This window comes from Delphinus delphis, chromosome 16 (genome assembly GCF_949987515.2).
Source record: "Delphinus delphis chromosome 16, mDelDel1.2, whole genome shotgun sequence".
Classification (NCBI taxonomy): domain Eukaryota; kingdom Metazoa; phylum Chordata; class Mammalia; order Artiodactyla; family Delphinidae; genus Delphinus; species Delphinus delphis.
This window is the reverse complement of record NC_082698.1, coordinates 57,789,017-57,805,551: the sequence shown is the minus strand read 5'-3', so window position 1 is coordinate 57,805,551 and position 16,535 is coordinate 57,789,017. Positions and strand designations below refer to the sequence as shown.

The 16,535-nt window shown below is 36.5% G+C and overlaps 1 protein-coding gene across 4 annotated transcripts in view; it reads left to right on the top strand.

Moving 5' to 3' along the window:
• Positions 1 to 15,488, top strand: part of SAMD8 (sterile alpha motif domain containing 8) — a 91,918-nt gene extending 76,430 nt beyond the window's left edge. For all 4 annotated transcript variants that reach the window (XM_060034746.1, XM_060034748.1, XM_060034744.1 and 1 more), the window contains 4 exons: positions 1,635 to 1,730; positions 5,610 to 5,727; positions 10,527 to 10,677; positions 10,850 to 15,488. In XM_060034746.1, coding sequence (XP_059890729.1) covers positions 1,635 to 1,730; positions 5,610 to 5,727; positions 10,527 to 10,677; positions 10,850 to 11,154 — 670 coding nt within the window. In that variant the 3' untranslated portion in view covers positions 11,155 to 15,488. The remainder of the gene's footprint in view (positions 1 to 1,634; positions 1,731 to 5,609; positions 5,728 to 10,526; positions 10,678 to 10,849) is intronic.
• The last annotated feature ends 1,047 nt before the right edge of the window (positions 15,489 to 16,535 follow it).

The following is a 16,535-nucleotide window of genomic DNA, read 5'->3' as shown; positions in this document are numbered from 1 at the left end:
TTATCTGAAAATTTCTATTATGTGAAATAACCCTTTCCCCCATAATGCCAGATAAATAAGGCAGCAATAGATTAAAAATTCACAAGAGGAGTCTTTATTTTCTGAGGTAACAGGTAAAAGATGAGTCCCTGAATGAAGACGATTGACTCTCTTCAGTTACTCTGAATAAGGTTTGGAGTAGACTGTTAATACCTTTCAGACTTCATGTCTTCTTTTTAAAAATACCTTTATTTCCTTAGTTATAAAATTAACATGCCATTGTATAAAAATTTTTAGTGTAAATTTACAAAGAATAAAAATAAAACTATCAATAATCTTACCACCCAGAGATGACCTATTTGGACTGATTCATTTCCATCTCCTCCCTTCCACCACTCTCCTCCTTCTTTTCTTCCTCCTCCTCCTTTTCTCCTTTTCCTTCCTTCTTCTTCCTTCTTTTTTTTCTTCATCTTCTTCTTCTCCCTGCCCCCTTCTTTCTTTCTTTTTAATTGAGAATGTGACATGTCTTTTACTAGTGGGTAATCACAGGAGCTGTGGATTTGGTGAGGAAAGACAACAATGGAAAAGATAGAAGAAAACAAATATAAAACAAAGGAGGGGGCTTCCCTGGTGGTGCAGTGGTTGAGAGTCTGCCTGCCGATGCAGGGGACATGGGTTCGTGCCCCGGTCTGGGAAGATCGCACGTGCCGCAGAGCGGCTGGGCCTGTGAGCCATGGCTGCTGAGCCTGTGCGTCCGGAGCCTGTGCTCCGCAACGGGAGAGGCCCCAACAGTGAGAGGCCCGCATACAGAAGAAAAAAAACCCAAAAAAACAAAGGAGGGCAGAGAGAGAAAGAAAGGAGTAAAACAAAATAAAAACTCTGTTTACTTGCTTGAAAACAAAATATACTAAAAAAAAGAGTAGTTGAGTTCAAGCCCTGACTGTCTGGATTCTGAAATGAGCACACCATTTAAGAAGTGAGCCTTTTCCCCCCTGTCTTTTGGGGGCAGTCCTGTATACAGGTCTGCCATGTTATGGGAAAGGAGAAAAAAGTTATTTCTTTACAGAGAACCATGACTGGGAATCACAAACAACAAAGAGGTCCTGGTAAATGAGGTACTTTATGAAACAGTTTTTTCCCCAGGTTCTCCAGATATCATCTTCTAAAAGAGGTGGAAGTTAAAGAAAACAGGGACTTCCCTGGTGGCGCAGTGGTTAAGAATCTGCCTGAAAGTGCAGGGAACATGGGTTCGATCCCTGGTCCAGGAAGATCCCACATGCCGTGGAGCAACTAAGCCTGTGCTCCACAACTACTGAGCCTGCGCTCTAGAGCCCGCGAGCCAAAAGTACTGAGCCTGCATGCTACAACGACTGAAGCCTGCATGCCTAGAGCCGGTGCTCCGCAACAAGAGAAGCCACCGCAATGAGAAGCCCACGCACCATAACAAAGAGTAGCCCCCGCTCGCCGCAACTAGAGAAAGCCTGCCTGCATGCAGCAACGAAGACCCAACACAGCCAAAAATTAATTAATTAAAAAAAAAGTTAAAGAAAACAATTTTAAGGTCATAATTAGCAGAGTATCTTACTGACAGGCTGGCGCCATTTACATACATATACTTCTTGTCAGTCCAAAACTTAAATTTTTTTCTGTTCCAGCGTTCCTAGAATTCCATGGGCCTTTGCCATGACAGAAGTATGTGGCATGATTCTGTGCTATATTTGGCTCCTGGTTCTTCTTCTTCACAAGCACAGGTACCTGTCTTATTCCATTAAAAGACTGAAAGTGTTTTGACTGTCTTATGCAAAGGTCATCAAACCTTGTTTCTTCCTTTGCTGTTTCCTTGTTACTTTCCTTCTCTAGTCATTGTGACATTATAATTACTGACATAGGAAAATGTTTGGGTTTTATCAACAAAAGAGTCAGCCTGAGGTAATACCTACATATTTAGTAATATTCTGAAGGTATTTTGCAGGGAAGGATTAGAGATGGCGATATTCAGCCATGGGCCAACCACGACAATCTAAGTCTAGCCTTGCCTTTCTTTGGAAACAAATCGGAAATGTCACTTTCTATAGAAGGCTAGAAACTCCTCCAAGGGACAGTCTTTGGTCAGATGTTTGGGTGGAAGAAATTATTCTCTGCTTGGAGGAGGCGCATTAAAAAAGAGGTCATTTTGCACACCGTGCACATCTAGCAAGTGTAGTTTACTTCAGATGGTATAGAAAATTGCTGAATAGGGAAGGTGCTTCTTTTGTGCTTTTACAAGAGATATAAAGGGAAGAAGTTTTTTGCATTAAAAAAAGGAGCCTAAATAAATAAATTAAAAAAAAAAAAGAGAGAAGCATAAGAGGAGGCTACTTTCCTACTTTAATGAGGGGAAATTATTTAAGTAAAAAAATAAGCATAGTGTGGAATCTAAAGAGTAATACAAATGAATTTATTTACAAAAGAAAATAATTTATTACAAAATTTATTTATTCACAGACATAGAAAACAAACTTACGGTTACCAAAGGGGAAGTAGAGGGGGGAGGTTATTAAATTAGGAGTATGGGATTAACAGAGACATACTACTGTATATAAAACAGACAAGCAACAAGGATTTACTGTATAGAAGGGAACTATATTCAGTATCTTATAATCTATATTGGAAAAGAATCTGAAATATATATGTGTGTATATATATAAATATGTATATAACTGTATCACTTTGCTGTACACCTGAAACTAACACAATATTGTAAATCAACCATTCTTCAACTAAAAAAAAAAAAGGCATAGTGAAGAAAAAAAAGATCTGATAAAGTTGTGGGTCTGCTATCCATTGTCTTTGGACACTGAAGAGGAATAGGGACACTTTCGTGAATTTTTTATTCTTTCTCCTCACCAGGGAATGGTTGAGGTAAACTACAGTGATGAGCTTTAGGTCCTAAGCAGCAGTTATTTCAGTGCTTTGAAGGTGAAAAGAAGCGTTGATGATTGCTATTCTTGTCACACTTTTAGGCCATATTGTACTTCATTCTCTCTCACTTTGCAACAATATTTATAACTGGATTGCTTAAAACCAGAGGTGGTTTAAAAACACATGTATCTGGGCTTCCCTGGTGGCACAGTGGTTGAGAGTCCACCTGCCAATGCAGGGGACACGGGTTCATGCCCTGGTCCAGGAAGATCCCACGTGCTGCAGAGCGGCTGGGCCCGTGAGCCATGGCCGCTGAGCCTGCGCGTCCAGAGCTTGTGCTCCACAACGGGAGAGGCCGCAACAGTGAGAGGCCCGCATACCGCAAAAAAAACCCAAAAAAAACCCACATGTATCACTGCTGCTTTCTGGTTTAACTTTGCCTCACAAGACCCTGTAGATTTGAATTTATCCACTCTTCAAAACAAGAAAGAGTTTACCTTATATAGGAAACCTTGGTAGGTTTAGCAAAGTGTAGCAGTGACCAGCTAAATGCAAGTTTTGATGTTGAATTAGTCAAAGTGTTTCTCAAAGTGTGGTCTTTGTAGCACTTTCTAGAATCACCTGGGCTCTTGTTAAAATTCAGATTCCATGTTGTCTTCCTCAAAAAGCTCACAAAATGATGGCGTGGAAAAAAGAAGGCAGAGACTTTTGCTCTGGACTTTCCACCATATGGTAAGAAGATTCACCATAAATCCTGTGTTAAGAAAGGATTGCATCACTGAACTTGCAGGAAGAAAGGAAAATCTCCAAGAGCCCCAAACACACAAACACATGAAAAAGAAAACACAGAAAAAATAATCTGTGGTGTACAATCAGAGGAATGAGTAAGCATCTCTGAAAAAGCATTCCACTGGTTGTAATGCCAGAGCTAAGATAAGGAGACTAAGCCTTAGGTATGTAACAAAGTTGAGCAGCTGATACCAAGACTCCCAGATTAAGCTGTGGATTTTGGAATGGGCTAGAGTGTTCTCAAGTCAGTAGTGCTAACTGGGTCTCAGAAGAAACAAATTTAATTCTTCTCTGGATGAAAGTATATTCAATTTAGGCTCCTGTGTTTTCCCAAAATATTGGAGAGCAGGGCTATTAAGAAAGGTGAGAAGTGGTAGAATCCTCCTGCTTTGAGTTTGGGACCCTTTCCATTCAGTGTTACTTTTTCTCTTTCTTACCTTATTTTCTTCTTTTTTTACATTACAACTGCTACACTCTAGAACTGGTAGTGAACCAGAAATGAAAGAAACCCTGCAGGGACTGAAACCTAGCTTGAAATAATTTCAGTTTCTAAAATTGCATTAAGGTGACCCCAGATTGTTAAAGCCCATAACCACTTGCCAAAAGAGATATCAGATCTCTCTTTGGGAAGATAATATAGGCCTAAATTTAATTCTAAAATTTTTTATATACAATATCTGGCACTCAAGTAAATAACTAATAAAGGGGTACATAAGTATGTAAGAGAATATGATCAAAATTTAAGAGAAACAATAAATAATGGAATAGACCCACTGTGGATCCAGAAAATGGAGGTACCAGATACAGATTTTAAAGTAACTCTGCTGACTGTGTTCCAGATAATTTTAACAGAGAATGAAATGGAAACTCTAGAAGTAAACACATTTTTTTAAATCCCTGAAATTGAGAATTCAGTAATGAGTATGACATCAGGTTGAATCCAGCAGAAGAGAGAATTAATGAATCAGAAGATAATTTGAAGAAAAAAATTTTTTAAAGATAGAAAATAGATGAAATGTTTGGGGACACTGAGGGGATAGCCTGAAGGTTTACCATATAGATAATTAGAGTTCCTTGAGGAGAGGAGAAAGAAAATAAAACAGAAGTATATTTGAAGTGAAAAAAATTAAAAAATAATAAAATGCAGATTCCTGAGCTCCATCCCAGGTGTACACACTGAAGTTTGAAACTTACCTAACCTTGTGTTGAGTACTTTTTTTTTGAGGGTGGGAGGAGCATTTCAAAAATGTTTAAGTAAAGTCTCTGTACTTAAGAATCATATAGTCTGTTTTGGTTTAAAACATTAAAAAAAATTGTTAGAGATATACTTAATGTAAAACTTAGTATTAAAAAAACAGTATTTTATAGCTTAAATTTAAGAGATATTAAAGAATGTTTATTATATAATTACTGTCAACCAATTTACAGTGTCATTAATGAGCAAAAAAATTCCCTAGAATCACATATTTAACTTTACTTCTCATTAAATAAGTTATGACAATATATGAGTAATAAACTAACACTAAGCTAAGAGTCAGTATAGGTACTATCTTCTCTCTTGCATGACTCTTACTTTCTCTTAGCCATATTTTCTTAACAGTGAAATGATGCTCTTAGGTCTGCACTGTCCAGCATGGCAGGTGCTAGCCACATGTGGCTAAATTTAATTTAGTGAAAATGAAATAAAATTAAAATTCAGTTCCTCACTTGTACATTTCAAATGCTCAAGAGGCACATGTATATAGCTTATTGGACAGTGCAGTTATAGTCCATTTCCACCATCCTGTGGACAGTGCTTTAGATGGTCTCTAAGATTTCTGTCCTCTTCAAAGAATCTAATGGTTTTCCTGCTTGTTCTCCCTTTAAGTAAACACTAGATGCCTGAGGTATTTTGGTTTGTTTTCTTCTGATCTTTCTCCCTTTTTGGTCACTGTTCACAGGTCAATACTTCTGCGAAGGCTTTGTAGTCTGATGGGCACTGTATTCTTGCTTCGCTGCTTTACCATGTTTGTGACCTCCCTCTCCGTGCCAGGACAGCACCTACAGTGCACTGGAAAGGTAGCCTACTGTCTTCTTTATCATTCTTTCCTCTTATTCTTGGTGTGTTGATGGCGCCATATACGAACTAAGGCTAAGACTTTGCTTTTAACATTAAAATGTGCTTCTCAGCATTTTCAGTATCTGTAATGAACCTCTAGAAATAATTTGGTAAAAATCTTAAGCCAGAATCTACCTTCCTGTTACTTCTATCCATTGATACTAACTAGTTCAATGCTGTAGAGCTATAGAAAAAAAGTAACTTTCTATTATCATTTTCCCTTTCTCACCATCCTCAACATCTTTAGTTACTCATATGACGTAACTCTGGCCCCTTCACTGTCCTCATCACTCTTTAAAAAGTGTTGCAGTTGGACCATATTCCATTTAAAATGTAGTACCCACTACTCTAAACTTTACTCTTTCTGAGATATATTTAAATAATGGCTAACTTTTGTTTTTGTTTTATACTTTGTTGCTTGTTTTGGTATACTGTAGACATACCTTCTGGTTAAATTGAGAGATGATAGATTATGCAGATGGGAACAAAAAAAACAGGGTAATGAATTACTGTAAAAAATAAAATGTTTAAAAACCCTGAAGATCACCTGTGCTTTATATATAAAATTGGCTGTTGTGACTCATTAAATTTGGACAAGAGAGTTTATTAGCCTACTTTTCTAAGCCTCCATGCTTTAGTTATGTGTTCCCAAATATTCAAATGATGTATTAACACCTTTGTTATTTTAATGTTGTTTGTAAAGTGTAAAACAAAATTAAGTGTCTGTTCTTCTACTGCAATATAAATAGCTGAAATACCTGCAAGGGAAGATTAAGCAGCCAAAGGAGATCAGGAACTAAAAATACAGTCCTGAGCTGCAGAGTGACCAAACTTTCTCCAGGTATAAGGAGACCGACTAGTAAGAAAGGAGGAAGGGTTAATGACATTTAGGATTTAGTGTAAAGGAAATGTTTTATTTTTAAGATAAAAGCTGTTTTTGTTTCTTCTCTTTTTCTTTTCCAAAAAGGGAAAGTACTTCTTTCTAGTTACAGTTATATAAACTTACCGTAAAAATTCAAATTTTATAGAAATATATAAATTAAAAAGTAAAATCTCACAAAATTCCCACTTCTTTCACCCCACCCCATAAATAATACTGTTAATAGTTGTGTATATACCACATGGACTATTTTTAACCATGCTTACATATTCATACAAGTTTATATAGATAGATACTTTTTAAACAGAAAATAGGATTATATTGCAAACATTGTACTTTAGCTTATATTTCATTTAATAGTATGTTGTTTACTTTCTTCTGAAGAGATATGTATAGCTATACCTCATCCTTTTTAATAGCTGCAGAGTATTCCATTGTACAATTTACCAGTCTCCAAATGATGTACATTTAAGTTATTTTCAAATCTTACTATTTATAAACAATACTGTCATAAACATCCTTGTACATTTATGGTTTTTCACTTATTTAATCGTCTTAAGATAAATTCCTGGAAGTGGAGTTAGGAAATTAAAGAACATACACACTGAAAATTGTGATACATATTGCTCACATTTTCACTAGGAAAGACTAGTTTTTCACTACTATCACCACTATGTGCATGTCAGTTTTCCCATCACCATGCCAGCACAATTTTTGGAGTCACTGCCATTCTGATTAATGAAAGATGATATCTGAGACTTTTATGGTCTTATATTTTAAATTTAAGTCTTTAATCTGTCGACTGAAATAAAAATGCACAACGTGAGAGCTGTGAGTTTATTTCGAGACTTACTGAGGACTATAGCCCAGGAGACAGCTTCTCAGTTAGCTCTGAGGAACTACGCTGAAGACGTAAGGGGGAAGGTTAGCATATATGTGATCTTGGGGAAGGTGTACGTGTAATCAAGCCACACATCTTGGTAGAAGGTTGCTGCTAGTCGTGAGGAACAAATGTCTTAGTTAATGATTTTAGTGCTTTTCTTAAGTATGGGAAGATGCAAGAAATTGGGTTCATAAAATTTTCTCCTGAAAAAATCTAACTATCCTGAAGGCCTTTTCTGTCAGTTTTCACAGAGCATAGAGTGCCTTATTCCTGACTGTGTCCTGAAGTCTTTTCAGGGTATGTTGAAGGTCAGCGACTGCAGTGGCTAATGACTTAATTCTTGTAGAACCAGGTGGCAAGTGACATTCTTTAGTTAGCAAATCTATTGAATTTCTGTGCATGGTGTGAAGGAGGGATAGAACAGTTACCCCCAATTATTGTAGTATGCTAATTGATTAGAAGAGATTTAAGAAGAAATACGTAAGCTTATTATAATGAAAAGAGAATTTCCTGTAGCTGAGGGATTTGATTGTGGATCAGCCACTAAAGAGGAAAGTATATGTGCGTAGGGCTGCAACATGTGCTACAAAAATAAATTAGGGACTTCCCTGGTGGTGCAGTGGTTAAGAACCCGCCTGCCAATGCAAGGGACACGGGTTCAAGCCCTGATCTGGGAAGATCCCACATGCTGCAGAGCAACTAAGTCCGTGCGCCACAACTACTGAGCCCGTGTGCTGCAACTACTGAGGCTGCACACCTAAAGCCCGTGCTCTGCAACAAGAGAAGCCACTGCAATGAAAAGCCCGTGCACCGCAACGAAGAGTAGCTCCCACTCCCTGCAACTAGAGGAAGCCCATGCGCAGCAACGAAGACCCATCACGCCAAAAATAATAAAATAAATAAATTTATAAAAAATAAATAAATAAATTAGATACCATCCCACTATAGTATGGACAGCCCTTTTTCTGTCTCTAATGACTGTTTTTTATTATCAGTTAGTTTTATGTGGACATATTTATTCAAATCTGCCCTAAATACTGTTAATTGCTTTGAATTATAATATAACCTACTTACTGACCTGTATTTGCAGCAGTCATTAAAATTAGATAGTTAAGGTGATATTAACTAGCAATCAAATCCCTTACAGTGAACTCCGTAGGGCATTTTCATTGTAATAAAGTAATTGCTTGAAATCTCACTCCCAGAAGTAGTAGGTTTGGAGACAGAACCAAGAACATGCCTGTTTTTGAAATTAGACAATGGAACCACCTTAAGAAAAGAAACACTTAGAGCAAATTTCTCATCAAAGTGTCTAAATTCATTCTGTTGTGCTGTGTTTCAATTTTTATTTTTCTGAAAGGATATTTGGGACATTTTAAGCTTGGAAAGGATGGGGAGACTTGAGTAATTGGGCAATAATTGCTTTCCTTTTTTTTGTGATACAGTATTTTTTTTTTAATTTTTACTGGAGTATAGTTGATTTACAGTGTTGTGTAATTATTGCTTTCTTTTGCGTGACATCACTTGTTTCCTGTCCTTGGCTGAGACATTTTCCTAGCAATCTCTGTTCTTCTCTGCCTGATTTTTTACTTTCACAAGTGTAATATCTCTAACCCTATTCTCATTAGAGGTCATGGAAAGAACCAAACCATGTATATTTTAGTACCTTCCCTTTCCTTTTCTCTAATAATGAATTTCTCTCCCTACCATCAACTGAGGCAGAAAGGGAAAGCCTGGGTAGTGTATAATCAGGTGAGATTTCTAATGAAATAGTGATTCTAATAAGATTGTTTCTTTTGTTCTTTAAGACATAGGGCTTTGGAATTGGATGCCCTGTGTTCACATCCTTATTACGTTACTTACTAGCTGTGTGACCTCTTATTATTACGTTACTTACTAGCTGTGTGATTTCTCTAAAGCCAGTTTCCTCATCTGCACAGTTGAATCAGTTCATAGGATTTTTGTGGAAATTAAATGCAATGACATAAAAGCATATAGCAGCATGCTGCACATAGTAAATGCACATAAAATTGCAGCAGTTTTTTATATTATTATGTGTTAAATGCCTTTTTAAAAAAAGTGACCATTACTCAAACTCTTGCTCAAAATGGATTGCTTTTTTAAGTTTATGCGTGGGAGTTGGATTAGGTTTGGCTACTAATAACAGGAACTTCGCGGTGGCTATAGTTTAATAAACAAGCAATGATTTATTCTCTCTCATAAGTCTGAAAGTAGGTACTCCATCAAGGTCAAGTGTGATAAATTTATGGAGTCATCAAAAATCCATGATTCTTCTGTCTTTCTGCTCTCCTGTCCTAACACTTGGCTTGCATCCTCAAAGCCACTTTGTGGTCCAAGATGACTGCTAGAGCTTTAGCTATCATGTCTGAGTTGTAGGCTAGAAGAAGGAAAGGTAGAAAAGACTTCCTCCAAGCTGTTGTCTCTTTCGTTTATAAGTAGCATTCCCAGAAATCTTTTACACTTCCACTTACATCTTATTGTACAGAACTTAGTCACGTAGCGACACCTAGCTGCAAGGGAGGGTGGGAAATGCAATGTTTTAGTTGAGTTCATTGCCTCTTCAAATAAATTTTAGATTCTATTACCAGTGAAGAAGGGAGAGTGGATATTGAATGGTAGCCATTGTCGCTGTCATAGCTTGTTTCTTATTGACAAGAACAGCCAAGCAAATACTACTGTATTATAGGGTATAAAACTTGGAAATAGTTTTGTGTTGTAGTAACCTTTTCATTATAAAGGAACTCCAAGTAGAGAAGTTTGAATTGCATTGATTTCATTAAATTACCAAAATAGTTCTGAGTACAGCCAAGCTTTGACCACCCATTCTTGGTGTCTGGAATTAATTAGACTGGGAGTCTGGTTGCTTTTGCTTAGATCTTATTTCTAAGTCATTCAGCCTTTGAATTTCAATGGGAGTGGTAGGAGCCTCTGCTGCCCTAAGCATGTGAAGCACTAATTCTTAGCTTTCTTTATAGGTATATGGCAGTGTATGGGAGAAATTACACCGGGCCTTTGCCATTTGGAGTGGCTTTGGTATGACCCTAACTGGCGTTCACACTTGTGGAGATTACATGTTCAGTGGCCACACAGTCGTCCTAACTATGCTGAATTTCTTTGTCACTGAATGTAAGTATCTTTAGTGCTTCTATGCATATCAACTGACTAGCTGCAGAGGAGGCTGTGGGAAGGGCATCAAATTCTGTGAAGAATGGGAGAAACAGGCTGATGGAAGAAACATATGACTGAGAAACACTGGAAGAAGTGTGGTTTTAAAATGATCTTTCTGTCCTTTTCCCAGATACACCAAGAAGCTGGAATTTCTTGCACACTTTATCCTGGGTTCTCAACCTCTTTGGAATCTTCTTCATTTTGGCTGCCCATGAACATTATTCCATTGATGTGTTTATTGCCTTTTATATCACAACGAGACTCTTTTTGTACTACCATACTCTAGCCAATACCAGAGCATATCAGCAGAGTAGGAGAGCAAGAATTTGGTTTCCCATGTTTTCTTTTTTTGAATGCAATGTTAATGGTACAGTCCCAAATGAATATTGTTGGCCATTTTCAAAACCAGCAATAATGAAAAGACTAATTGGATGAAGACTGTCTTTGTAATGTGTTCATGATTAAATATACAGTCGTTGTTGAAAGTGAGTAACTTTGCTTTCTCCCCCTAGGTTGTTCCTGGATGTCTTGCTTTTTGGCCTGTATGTTGACAAAGTAAAGTTCCCTGTCCTGAGCAAGGCTGTGATTATAGCAAGCAAGAAAGAATAATTAAGAGTCCTTAGGTATCTGTTTGAACAGAAAGCTTAAGTAGATGTCTTCTGCCCCTTCTCTTTAGGCAGACTTAATGTTATGATTGAAGTCAGTCTCTTACCTTTACCTATTGAGCTTAAGCAAATCAGCTTAAGCAAATCAACTTAAGCAATTTGCTGGTTGAAAGATTTTTTTTTTTAAATTTCCAGTAGGACTCTAGTCAAGAAATAATAATAATAATTTTTTAAGCTCCTTATTTTCTTCAAACGAAAAACCCCTACCAAGTGAGCAGTACTTGTTCTTTGAACTAATCTCTGTGTCTTTCTAAAAAACGCAACTCTGGAAAGTGATCCTTTTTACTAACAAATTAATTTTTGCCTTCTGAACCATCCTTAAGAAAAGTATACTGAATATACCAGGATCCCTGAAACAAGAAGAGAATGAAAGGGGCCATACATAAGGTGACAGAGTACAAATATAGTGCTGGTATTTTTCACCAAAATCAACAAAAGGTGCAGTTCCTATTTTGTTCTGAGGGTTCAGTATGATCATCAGTAAGTATGCATGAGGGGAAAATGGCTGCATCCATAAAAATAAAATTGGCTTAATTTTAGTGATGAAAGTACCTGGAATAACTTTGTGCTATGACTATTAGCTAGACAGATGACAGCCCAATTTTATGCTTTTTAATGGTGTTATTTAATGAGCAAAATAATGGAGTGTTTTATCAGATGTTAAAGTTCTGTGTCCTTAAGTAGGGAGGTATGCATGCAAATTTTTCTCTTTCTGAAGTTTATAACAGGTTGCAGGCATTGTGTAACTTTTTGGTTTTTGAAATTTCTCATTCTTGGCCATCAGAACTAAGCCATCTCAGACATATTTGGATATGAAAAGGTTTTGTTGTTTTTTATTTTTAAAACAATTGTGTACATACATTCTTTCTATTTAGTTTTAATTTGGCAGTCAGGAGTGATATAACTTAGTTGCTGTTTACAACACTAGAAATTTAGTACCTTAAGTAATTTGACCTCTGTGATTACATTTGTCACTTTACTTTTAATGATTTTGTACAGTAGTTTTGAGAGTAGGTTGGTTCTAGAATTAGACTTTGAACCCCAGCTGATGAGGTTAGCCACTTGGAATATTAACTGTGTAGCTTTTACATTCTGTTTTAAAACAAGGAGTTAAAAAGGTGCTGGCATATTGAGGTCTAAAATTAGGCCACTTAGCAGAAACCTGCTCCTTAAATGGTGAAATATTTTATTTTTGCACTTTGAGTCATATTCCTACCCCATATAAGCTACAGAGGAGCCTGAATGGATTGGGCAGGAAACAAATTTAATGCAAACAAGTTGCAGCTAGTGCTGAGTGATCCCAATTTGGGTGTACTCTGAACATTATTTTTTATTTTTCACTTGAGAAAATGGCACAAGGCAATTTAAGTTTTATTATGCTTTTAAATCTCATACTTTAGAATCTGGTAACATCTTCAATAATTGTTGATTCTTTTACATGCTGGAGATGAAAATGCCAACATTTCATCTAAGGAAATTGCATAATCATGAAGGGTGAAGGATGTTTCCTATGCAGTTAGAGTCTTTGACCCTTGAGGTCAAAAGATATGTAACTCCCATTTTTTTCCAGATGACAGAAGAGGACTGAATTTAGCTAGGGAGGGACTGGCGTTGGCTTTTGGGAAAATGTTTGAAAAAAAATCCATGGCAACATTAAGTCAAGAATGTTGAATAGCTACTTAATGGTAAATTTCCTAACATCAATCTTCTTTCCTTCGTGTGGATTTTATTCTAGAACAAAATAGAAAAAAAAATTGCAACTAACTTTGCAGACTTATTGATACTGAGAGTGCCTAATAGCAGACTGCAATGAGGATTGTAAAATAACTTCCCACACTTACATTTATCATATCTGTTTTGAGGAAAAGGTAAGCTAGATTTATAATTTATTGTTATAACTATTACAGGGCATTGTTTACATATATTAATCATCTCCAGGTCTCTTCCTTGGAAAACTTTGAGACAAAATTCTTTTCCATTTCTTTTTTTAATATAAAACCTATAGTTTTGTTGCTTTTTGTTTTGTCCAGAAATTTCCAGATTTTGTCTTTGTATTTTTTTCTTGTTAAAACCATATTGAAGGTAGGATATACATTTTGGGTGTGAATATGGCTAGGTAGAGAAGCTACATGCCTTAGATCTACATATTTTTTACCTTGTCTACAGTTGGAAACGTGTGAGAGGCTTACATCATTAAACACTGAGATTTCAGTATAGAAGGAACCAAGGTTTTTTGTTTGGGGATGCAAACTGGGGGTTATACTGAAAGTCCTCCATGCAATTTCTGTCTTCCTAGGGGCAGCGTTACCTGTTTTTTTCTTTTTTTCCTTTCTTCTTTTTTCTTTAATCCCATGAAGAGCAGCATTACTGAAGGGTAATTGAAGTTTCTAATCAGGTTTAGAAGAAGGCAAGTTTGCTATTATCACCAGATAATTTGGGAGAAACCTTTTTTGGCTGCAGAATTCTCAACATGCCTATTTTCTCCATAGTTCTCTGTGGCCAGAATTGCTAGAATAAAAATACAACTTCCATATGCTAGATCTATTTATTAGTATCCCTTTAAATCAGAAAGCAATGAGCTTAGCCATGGAACCAGTCAGTTAAATAAGTGTGGACTATTCACAGGAAGAACCCCATGCTAGAGACCTGCTGATAGTGTAACTCTGACACTGCACATGGCATTCTTCCCTACCCTGTACCTGCCTGAGTGTTGTTACTTAGAATTCTAAAAATCTTATAATTTTGTAAATCATAAGGACAGAGGCATCACATCCTTTTATAGCTGATATGAAACCATGTGTTCTAAGGAAACCTGTTTGGAATGTGTTATTTATATATTCAAAGTCATAATCATAACACTAACCTGCTTTGATGGTATTAGTAAAAAGCAATTTCATCATCAGTTTCATAGTAAACTTTTTTTTAAGGATTCTTGTTCCATAATGTTTGAGAACATTAACCATATTCTTTTTTAAACTCTCTAATCTAATAAGTTTAATTCTTTGATAGTCTTCTTATAGACTTAAGTTACCCCTTACTAAAAGTAATTATGGTAATAGACATTTGTCAGTTCTTTACGGTATTTAGGCATTTGAGACAGGAAAACTCTTTTTTTACGATAGTCCCATGGCTTTCTTAAACAGTATTGGTTTCATTCAGATAGTTTCAGAGCCAACAAAGCATGTCAGCTTTAATGCCATCTTTACTTTGGCAGTTAAGACAGTTTGCATTTGTAAAATGTTTTAATCTGAATTACCCCACACTGCTGTAGAGGAAAATTCTTAATAACACCAGAAGTCAGACTGCTACAGGTGAGCAATGAGAAAGGAAAGAGGTTGAGGGTATTTTCTTTCTCTGTCTTTGAGTAGCTTTGAATGGCTGAAATTACTATGGAAGTAGGTTTTGTTTCCCCTCTCACCTATCCCTCACCCCCAGCAAATGCCACCAATTTCAAGTATCTAAAATATGGCGAGTTATTTTGCATCAAGTTCAATGAAAACATCTGTGAAATCTATAATCCAGCTCCCCAAAAAGTTGGTTTTTTAGAATATGTTCTACCCTAAATTGACCAAAGGATTTTATTCAGTGTACTCCATGTTTAAGCATAAGGGAACTTTGTGCCTAATATGGAAGGAGAAGGAATACTATGTTAATTTTGTTGTTATTTCAGGTCTGTTTCAATCTGAACTACTGGGTTGTCTGAACTAGCCAAGCAATGTTACCAGTTAGTAATATCATCTTTAAAATGCTTAATTTTAATAATTTTTTATTCAAAGAATCTATGGATTGTTAAGACAGTTGAAGTATTTCTGATATGAAACAAAGGGAGTGGAAACTGGTACTTAATGGGGGAAGCAAAATTAGCTTGGGCTAAAGTGGGCATGATTTGTTTTAAGAATGCTACCTAAATGTCACCCAATCTGCAGAGATACTAGTATTACTTGAAGATGTGAAAGTTCCTGTGGTAGCCATACCTTGAAGCACAGTGTTGTATATAAGTAAATATCTTGATTCTAAATTAAATCCAGATTTCACTAATATATATTATTTTATATCTTTGTTGTATTAAAATGTTTAAAAACACTAAAAATAAAACATTTGAAAGTTGGATTGTAGTCTCTTATTTAAATGCCTTTCCATTATTAATACAGCTGGTTTATTTTTTATGCAGTGAATTTTTATCATTTGCAAATGATTGGGCCCTGCAACTTTAAATCCTAATGTATACCTGGTCCCTGGCATTTACTAATTCTTGGTTGTCTATTGATAAGCCATTTGCCTTTTCTCCTTTCTCTTCTGTAAACTAGGAGAGAAAGGTAATCTTCATGATGGTATAAGAATAATTATAGATGAAGTCGAGAAGGAGGAAAGGGAAGCAAAGCAAATAGCTGCTTATTCCTGGGCACATTAAAGTTTTTGTTTATTGGTTTTGGGTTTATTTTAATTGTAAATTTTGTAGAAAGATGCCATCATCCTGTCAGGTTAGCTTTGGAGATAATGATGAACAGGAAAAGAAAACAGTTGTTAGGGGTAGCCCAGCAGCCCAGAGCCATGGAATAGTGAGAACACTAAGTATTGTCACAGGGCCCTATGAGTTTATTAATTCATAACTGAATTTGTCTTCGTGATCACTACTAATTGTAGCCTCTCTGGTGCTGGCACCAGCTGGTCTCTCTCGGGAGCTCCGGAAAAGAATAGTCCAAAACAGACTGAGAGGCTGCTTTGTGGAATAGAAAATGTGGTGGATTTAGACTCTGAGGACCTAGGTATGGGTTGCAGCTCTGCTGCTGATTAAATTGGGTCTTTTCTTCCAGCTCCACTTAACCTTATGTGTAAAATGTAGGGGGAAATGCCTACCTCATAAGCTGTGTTAAGGGCCAGATTATGAAAGTACTGTGGCCTTAATGGCTCAGTACCTGGTTTATAATGCTGAAATATTAGTTGAATTTAGGTCAGAAACACAGGGCCTGCACTCCCAGGGAGTTAATAATCTAGCAGGGAAGATGACCTAAAAAATGGAACTGGCAACATTCATTGGCAGAATAGAGCAGTAGTTTTAAAGCCGTCTGGGTGAACATCTTGTGGGGTTGGGGAAGAGAGTTGGAGCTTGTACCATTTTCATCCAGAGTTGGTGTTTTACATGTTTGGCTT